This window comes from Nanorana parkeri, unplaced genomic scaffold (assembly GCF_000935625.1).
Source record: "Nanorana parkeri isolate BGI_ZX_2015 unplaced genomic scaffold, ASM93562v1 scaffold1443, whole genome shotgun sequence".
NCBI classification, from domain to species: domain Eukaryota; kingdom Metazoa; phylum Chordata; class Amphibia; order Anura; family Dicroglossidae; genus Nanorana; species Nanorana parkeri.
This window is the reverse complement of record NW_017307711.1, coordinates 135,563-145,174: the sequence shown is the minus strand read 5'-3', so window position 1 is coordinate 145,174 and position 9,612 is coordinate 135,563. Positions and strand designations below refer to the sequence as shown.

The following is a 9,612-nucleotide window of genomic DNA, read 5'->3' as shown; positions in this document are numbered from 1 at the left end:
AATGCACATTTCTGACTTACTTTTGTACTTTATACCTTCATTTTCCTAAGTATACATCTAGCTACTCACCTTTCCGGTGTGTCACTGTCTCCCGAGTCTTTGCTTGGCTACTCTCTTCAGTATATCCTCTGCTGTGCGTCTTGCACATTTACTTGTGTCTTTCTCTTTCATTGTGTGCCACTGTTCCTATCTTCCTCCTCTTGGTTACAAGTTTCATCCCTACCTGTTCTTTGTATCCAGTTCCCCGGTGCTTCAACTAGTCCTTTGCGTCTGTATGGGTGCGCTAGAGGGCCGCAACCTGGAAGGTGTCCAGCAGCCAATCATCCTCACCACTAGAAGCTCTGTTGAATACCTGGCCCTTCTTAGATTCTGCACCTCTAGTGCATCCTGAGAATACACAGACCATTAGTTCCTCTCTCCCTGTGACCAACATTCCAGATATCCCTCCTGTCTGTGACTCCTACCAACTCCTCAAACCCCAGGGTTCACGTACCCTAGTGCCCCGGTCTCCAGACCATGACAGCAACACAGCATAGCAGCATTCAGCCTGGAATGTTTGAATATGCTCTGGGTGCTTGGGGAAGGGACTGCTAGTTCTAATGGGGTCGCAGGATGGGCCAGTGAGTAGTATGGAGTACTGGTGACTGCACTAACACCATCAGACAAGACAAATGGTGGCACAACCAGCTCTAGAGCTGTTTCTCCTCAGCCACAAGAAGATTTACCCAGTATGTTTTGAAAGATATGTAATTTCCCCTCCAATGCTTACTGGACAATGTGGTCATGTGTACCCGGCTACTGACAGCCTGGACGGATTACATTCCACATGCTGGTGAAGGACAGAAATGGCCTTCTGTATATAAGAAATTCTGCTGGGTACCTGCCATTGTGGTGTAGCACAGACCATAAACCTAAGGAAGAGGGCCTAATCCATGAGCTGGAATGGAAGCAGCTACAGAACCAGCTTTTTTGCCAAGCTGGCATTAAGATGCTGTGCATGAGAGGGATTTGGATATTTTTTTCTTGCATTCCAGCAGCTATGGAAGAGACATCTGTGGGGCAGAGTCATGTGTTTCCTCATGCATGTTGTACCCAAATGGCTGGTTCTTTTTCCAAGGCGCACACTACAGGCAGAGGCTGCACACCATAAAATTGGCCCACACTGCAAAGCTCGGTGGACAGGCACTGGGGATAGCAGTAACCTGTACTGGTGGGAAAGTGCCACTGAATAGTTTAGGACAGCTGCTCCCTCTAGTCCTCTGCAAGCTGCCCCTGCCACTGAACAAAATTCTCCCTCGCTGCTATACTGCCACTCCCTTCCCCCTCCCCAATCGGTGGCCACCTCATTATCTATCCCCTCCTCATCACTGGGGCCCACTTGCCAGTAAGCTTGAGCTGGAATGCCACTGCCATTTTCTGCTTCCTTCCTTATGTCCACCACCTCTATGTCTGAAATGGGGAATGCTTGCACATGACCAAGATCATCCTCCTGGAAGTAAGTGAGCATGTGATCAGATAATTGTTCTAACTTCTGTGCCAGTTTGCAAGGTTGTGATGGGATTAGCAGAAGAGGAGGGGGAGGAAGAAGAGGGCGCATTAGCGGAATTTGCAGACAACTGGTTGCTCTGTGCCTTGGAGAAGGGAGGTTTTGTTAGCTCCTGCCTAGGTTGTTGTGCAAACTATTTTATCAGACAAGTATACGGTGAGGTGCTGCAAACAGGCAGCTTTGCTTGTGTCAGCATCAAGTGTATGCTGTGAATGAAGGCCCTAGTGAAACAAATAAAATAACATATAACTCATCCCCAAAGAGCAGGTTTGCATATGTCAAAAACAAGTGTATGCTGTGGAAAATATGCTGTTTTCTCTATGGCTGTGGCCATAGAGAAAACAAATAAAATAACATATACTTCCCCTCTAAAACACTGTCAACCCTACTGCGTACCTCTTACTCATCCATGTAGGAGGGGAGGCCTGATATGGGGGGGAGCCCTTATCTTGAAGATAGCTTCCTGTTCCCGATAGGTTACCACCCATGCAGAACCTCAAGGATAAGGGGGAAACTTCACACATTTTTTTCCCATAAAGGCACAGTGCACATTTTTTGTAAACAATGTGTACTATTCCTTTTAAAAGAAAAGTGTGAGGGGAGGGCTTCCTTAAAAAGTCATGCCAGACCTCTATGCATTGGAAATGTCAGGAGATGTCATTTAGCCACAATAGTTTTTTATTTCATCTAGGGATGCACAGATACTATCGAGTACCAGTGCAGATACTAGGCATTTTCATGAGAACTACCAGGGTTGCAGCGGTTGCAGCTGGGACCTGGCTCTGGCACTCCATCACTGTCCTGAAATCATTAGTCTGTTTTAGAAAAACTGTCACATGACAATGAAAAAAATGTATCAGTACTCGTACTTGTAAGTACTCGGCAAGTACCAGTACTCGTACTCGCAAAACTGGTATCTGTGCATCCCTTTATTTATATTTATAAAAACAAAATCGTACATTAAAACCGAGATGTACAAATCCCAGGAGCTCCGTGTGCTCCGTACAAATGACAGCTGCCTCCTAATTTTTGAATTTTTCTCTAGTGTAGTCTTTGAGCTCAAAAGTATCGGTACTTGTACTTGTACCGAGTACTGTACTTGGTATCTGTGCAACCCTAACATTTTCATCCTAAATGTCATTTTTGTAGAAGTATATCTTACAGGTGCGCAGCTTCACATTTTAAGATATCACCCACTTGAAGACCAGGTGTACACCCCGTTCCTGGCCAGGCCATTTTCAGTATTCAGCACTGCTGTGTTTTGACTGACATTTATTCCGTCATGCAATGCTGTACTGAAATGAATTGTATACCATGTTTTGGGGACAGATAGAGCTTTCTTTTGGTGGTATTTAATAACCACTGCGGTTTTTATTTTTTACTATATTAAGGAAAAATTGCTGAAAGTTTTTTACATTATGTTATACATACATTTATTATTACCAATGTTTTGTTAAAATATAAAAGACGCGGTCACGTCGGGTAAATAGACACCAACATGCTAAGCGTTAAAATTGCGTGCCCCTGTGAAATCGCAAAAAAAAACGACCATACCCAAAATTTACCATAAGCGACGCTTTAAAAGCTTTTACCGCTCATCGGTTTAGTCTTGCGATGTTTGCGGCGATATGTAACATGTGCAAAGTAATGGGTGCAATCGTTGTTTTCACACGTATGCCCACCCGACGCATGTTTGCACACGTGTATGTATGGGTGGGGATGTTAAAAAAAAAATGTGTTTTTTTTTTTTGCTTGTTTTTTTTTATTCCTTTTCATGTGTACCTTTAATTTTTTTTTTCCAACTTTAATTTTTTTCCCTATTTTTTTTTCTCTTAACTTTGTCACACAAGAATGCGGAAGTGATGTAATATAAATCATTTCCCGCATTCTGACAGCGGAGAGGGGACCGGAGGGAGATTGTGTAGCAAGGGCACAGCAGAGCTCGGAACCAGCGGGAGGGGGGACCGCGGAGGGGGGGCGCACACACTGGCACGTTATAAAAGCGATCCGCCAGTTCTATAGCCGGCGGATCGCTTGTATGTAAACAGGAATCGCTGCCTGTTTTTAAATCCGGGCAGTTTCCCGCTCGTGTGTGGAGTGGTGCGCTTGAGTGGGCGGGGCTAACAGGCCGTCTTTTGACGGCCTGTTTCATCCAGGAAACTCCTGGCCGCCCGTTATATGACAACGGCCGGGAGGCAGTTAAATGATCTGTGTATTTTATGTTGCCCTTCAAGCTACATTAAAAGACCGGCTTCCTGCTGTAAGTTATTTTTTACAATTATTTTTTTTTTGTGGAATTGGTACACTTCCCTCATAGCAGTGCCCAGCTCCCCATGTCCTTTTTAAACAATGCTTACAAATTGCCTCTAAAAGAGGGCAGAAAAAAATAGTAAGAATCAGGGTTTGTGGATTTCCTGCTGGTTTTGGCAAAGATTTACCCAGCAGCTAAACTGCAGTGACTGATATACAATTGACACTCACAAAAACGTGGTCCTAAAAAGGACTGTTGAATAAGAATGAGCTTTGTGTTTGAGTTTGAGTTGACCATGACCATGATTTGAACCTGAATCCAGGTTCGGTTTGCTGAATGGGCAAGTGATTTCGCCAGTTCGCCAGCCCATTGAACCTCCATCTCTGTCCTAGCAACCAATGGTGCTCTATAATTGGTGGACTGGTGGCTGAGCCACACAGTGATTGCTAGGACACCCGTTTGGTTTTTTTAGCAACCAATGTCGCTGTGCAGCCCAGCCACTAGCATCCTAGCAACCAATACCGTGGTGTGTCATTGCTTTTGGCTTTTCTTCCATTTTTCTCTATTCTGTCTGAAGCTAAAAATGTTTTGGCTATATATACACTTTGAGAGTAAATTTTTTTATTAAGAATCACTTCATTATTTCACCCACACTTGGAAAGACCTCAAAGTACTGTAATTCATAAAACAATTTTTTTCTTTGTTAGAATTTGTCATCTTCCAGACCTGGACTGGGCAGTTCCCCAGTTCATAGTTGGTTAATTACCAGTATTTAAGTAGACATAAAGAAACAAAAAATCTGATACACAAAAGAACATTTTTTTTATATATACTTAGGGTCATCCAAAGAGAATTAGAAAAAAATACTGATCATATTTTACAATAATGCAGTTAATAAACATACACAAATCACTAAACCCACGCAATTATTTACAGGGGCATATTTTGGAATCAAAGACATTATATTTTATGGTGCCAAACATTCAATTTATTTGCATATCTTAAAAAGATATAGGAATGTTTAAAACTTGAAAACTGAGTTAAAACAGGAGGAATCATCTCACAGATAACAGGGATATATGCAGTGCATACAGGTTTTAGGTTAACTGAGCAGAAAGAACTAAGCATTAAGTGTAGGGAAAGAAATGGTTCCAAATGAAGGTTAAATATTAACAAAGCAATTAGACATGTATTTACCCCAAAAAATAGTGTTTTTAAAGAGAATATAATTTTAATTATCATTGTAATTTCTATGTAATAAGCTTTTTTTAATTAGATAATTAACAAATATACTTTTCAAAGTAACCTTTGTCCAGATCTTTACGTTTCTGATCAAGCAAGCAGCTCCCCCTAGTGTGACAAACTGGAAAAACCATTGATTAACTGTTGTATTTGTGGCTCTAAGTCATGAACAGCAATTTCTAAATCTCTACAAGTAAATGTATACTGCAGTTTCTACTGGAAGGAATAATAGAAAATCTTTGGAAGGGTAGGAACTGAAAAAACACATATAATTATGGGTGTAAACTTCAGTGTCAAGAGCACTAACCATCAAAATATACCCAAATAGAGGCATTAACATATATTAATTCCATATATTCCTGCAGGAAAAAAAAAACCCTGTGCTGTGGTAACCAGTAAAGAGTTGTACCACTCTATTTGTGCAAAGAATCTCAGGTTAAAGACGAACTCCTGGCGGATATTTTTAAAAAAATGGATGCAGTTACCTATGTATTTAAACATTTTTTTTTTTTTTAAATACAACTAGTATAAATACCTAAAGTTGACTTATTTTTATCTTCTCCCCTCTACAGCAGCATTAGGAGACTAGGAGAGTAAAAGACAATGCTAATTATGTTTGCTGTATTCGCATGTGCTGACCAAAAAGATGCTGATCGGGAGAGCAGATAGATTGTTTTGTTGCTGCTCCTTCTCTGTCCAGCCACAGGCTGCGGAGGAGAGGAGAAATTTTGGGGCCCCTTACATGGCTTTAGAACGGCCCCCTTCCCCCGCACCGCCGCCACACTGTTATTATTCTACATTTATGTGGATAACCTCCTCATGTATCACTTCCCCCCTCCCTTTTAGATTGTAAGCCCTCAGGGGCAGGGCCCTCCTTACCATCTTGTCTTGAATTGTGATTGTAATGCCTTCCTTATATTGTAAAGTGCTGCTCAAACTGTTGGTGCTATATAATCCTGTATAACAATAATACATTTATATAGCTCTGATATATACCACAATGCTGTACAGAGAACACTGAGCCAGTTACACCAGTCTCTGTACAGAGGTGCTTACACTCTAATGTCCCCCCACAGTCACACACTATTATTATACATTGATATAGCTCTGGCATATATCGCAGTGCTGTACAGAGAACACTGAGCCAGTCCCATCACTCAAGCGTGGTGTGCAATAATGTGAAATGGAAAGTGTAAAATTATACAGCAATCAATGTAGAATACCACCAACTATAGAGCACTACAAATCCCAGCAATAATACATTATACAACACAATGCAGAATACCACCAGCTATAGAGGAGTACAACACATTATACATACAGTGTACAATGTATTGCTGGGATTTGTATTCCTCTATAGCTGATGGTACATGTACAGTGCAATATACTGTACCATTAGTGACGCTTACTCTCTATGGTGGGCTCTGCAGGGGTCTCAGGTGGGCTGGTCAGGGCTTCATCCCCGTCCCAGCTCCTCTTACCTGCTCCTGGTGCCTGTACACCTGGCCGCCCCTGCTGCCGGATTGGAAGTAATGTCACTTCCGTCCGGTCCCACATCAGACGAGCAGCAGTGCTGATGGGGCCCCAGCCTGTCTCGAAGCCGCTGGATCGGCAATGCTGGGGCCCTGCACTGCTAGGGCCAGGCCTTCCCTCCTCGCCTTTCACTGTCGGCCAATACTCATGTAAGGGTCCTTGGCGGGCCCCCCAGGCTGCCTGGGCCCCTTACGTGAGTATCGGCCGTACCCCCTGATGGCAGCCCTGAGGTTACCCAACTGTGTGCTAGAGCTGGGTTTCTTTTTAATCTGGATGGACAGAAAATCAAACAATTAGCAGGTAATAAAGCTACCAAATATGTACTTCAAATATGTATTTAACAATTTGCTAGAAGTTCAGCTTATATATTTGCATGTTTATTTAATGTAGACATACTGTATAACACATCCACATACCCACTTCTCTGAGCTTAAACTGTGGCAGGTTTAGATGAGCAAGCCATTAAATGTTCTGTAGGCCTTGACCTAATGGTGTTACTGGGGCAAATGTACAAGTCTTCACAGTAGCATAGCAGTTATAGGCATAGATATACTGTATATTTAGTAGGGAGTCTTATAGCCCAGGTTCAAATACACTTGGTTCTGTTCAGGGAGAGGAAATCAGCTCCATGACTGTCCTTTTTTAATGCAAACAGTGTTCATTATACATTTTTTTCTGTGTCATTCTGTTGTTGCACCTGAGTGCTTCTTTCTTGCCCGTCCTCATGTGAGGCTGTTGTTGAGCCGCCAGTGCCATTAACTGGTGGGGAAATGAGCTGTGCAGATTGGAGAACAGCCTCAGAATGCTCTCTTGCTTTCATTCGAAGAGCTGCAACACTTGCTGTGCGGTGACTCTGGCAGTTGTAAGGCGGTAGAAAAGAGAGAGCCAGGGGATCGGACACACAGCAGGAGCATAAAGGACCACCTGGAGGAGTATATGAAAATATCAACATCTTCTTAATTTATGCAAATTACACAATTACAATTTATATTTTCATTTTGTGTTGATCAATATTGAATATAAACCACAAGTACAAAATACTCTAGCCCTTACTCTTGACCAATAATTTTATCAAATATTTACCAAAGTGTCTTTCCCACACATTCTTCTAATAGAAAAAGCTATGGTTTAAAAAGCATACCTCTCAACTGTCCCTCATTTGGAAAGACTGTCTCTAATTTGGAACAACACAATTGTGGATTGCTAACACAGCGGCCTCCTGGTATAACCTCTCCCCCTTGGATTATAAACAATTATAGCAAAAAAAGAGAGAACAGGGGTTTGAAGAGAGGTATAACACCACAGCATGGAGATATTGTATAAAAATAGAATTTATTTTACATTAAATAGTATAAAAAACATGTGTACAAAATAATTGCACTAAACCGAAAACACCATTATTATAAACAGGAGCATAGGCCCATGAATAATCTTATATCCCCATATATCTAATTACATTCAATTGATACTCAGTATATATTCAATGGGAGATTAGTATATCCAGTTCCAACGCGTTTCACACACTGATTCATCAGGGGATCATGGACTAATCTAACAAAAAATGGTATATTCAATTAATTCATCTGAACTATATAACATATCCATATGGGTCTATTGCAGGGTATACAGAAAGATGAGCTTTTGGCAGTTAAACCAAACAGAGAGAGCCCGATCACCACTACCACCAATATACACCCGGCACTTACCACACACTTTATTAGTTTTTTATTAGTGCTAAGAAGATTTTCCCCTACAGAATGTAAAAGAACCATTTTGTTTAACTGTGAAACAGTATACAGTTTGAAAACAAAGAGGAGTTTTCATCCCTAAATATAACCAACTGACAATTTTACTTTTATACTTTGAATGCAGAAGTTTTTTTTGCATTTTAAAAAGTTACACTGTTTATTCACAGTTCTGTTCCCACCCCTCCACTACTTCATTCAAATTTATAACATAGCTTTCATGACATAGAAGCTGCTAATGCATCATGGAAAAAATATTTGAAAATGTATCTAGCATCAAATATACAATATTTTTTTTATAATAAATGCATGCATACAGTAAGTGTAACACATAAACATTTTACTGGTTTTAAACAAAGTTGACACCAGAATACGGGGCTGATGTATAAAACTTGCACCCATTTATAGCTAAACGGATTACACAGTATTATTGCCACTAGATGGAGCCAAGGAGCATAGGATATGCTCCTCGACTCCATATAGTGGCCATGTAATGAATGGCATTTACCCAACTATATCCTGGGTGGTAGTCTCATACATCAGTCCCTAAGCAGTGACGTGCCATGCCTTCTGTGCTGGGTGAGGCATCCCCCAGCCTTTCATAGCTCTGCCCCATCCCACTGAAGCCCCACCCTGTCTTGCCAAAGCCCCACCCCCAGCTCGGTAACAAAGCTGTGTGGGGAGGAGGAAGGGAGTAGGCTCCCTGTCCCTCACTTGCTCGTCACTGGTGAGGCATCAAGATCGATGTCCTCACTTTTTTTTTTCTTTTGTTTTTTTTTATTGGACAGCTTGGACCAATGGTGCTTTGCCATTGGTCCAAACCATCCACAGAGCTCATGCCTCCAGCACAGAGTAGAGGCTGTGACAGCTCTTGCCTCACTAGGTTAGGTTACACAAAGCAGTGGGGAAGCCTGCTGCTGTGTAACTTAACTATGTGTCAAATCTAATTAACAGACAGCACTCCCTCCATGACAGGTTACACAGCAGGGAGGCTTTCCATGCGGTGTAACCTGTTACAAGCCGCTCTGAATGTAGAAAAAGCTGTCAGCTTCAGACTTGAAGCTGATAGCGGTTTCCTCCATAATACTAGGTGAGGCTCTGCCTCACCTGCCTCCCCTGACCCTAAGTGTGTGCTTACAAGGATGTAAACTATACTATGGGTGGGATTGATTTAAATAGTACCCCTGGCAATGCCATTATTGCTTTTTTTTCTACATAAGGACAACACCATCTTAGTTCAGGCATCATCAGGGGTTAGCATTTGTGTTCAAAATTGTCTGACTCATAGCCCCACC

At 41.8% G+C, this 9,612-nt stretch overlaps 1 protein-coding gene across 1 annotated transcript in view; it reads right to left on the bottom strand.

Moving 5' to 3' along the window:
• Positions 1–7,233: 7,233 nt before the first annotated feature.
• DRGX (dorsal root ganglia homeobox) overlaps positions 7,234–9,612 on the bottom strand; it is a 79,045-nt gene continuing 76,666 nt past the window's right edge. Inside the window, exon 6 of the mRNA XM_018570018.1 lies at positions 7,234–7,496. Within this exon, the coding sequence (XP_018425520.1) occupies positions 7,234–7,496 (263 nt within the window). The remainder of the gene's footprint in view (positions 7,497–9,612) is intronic.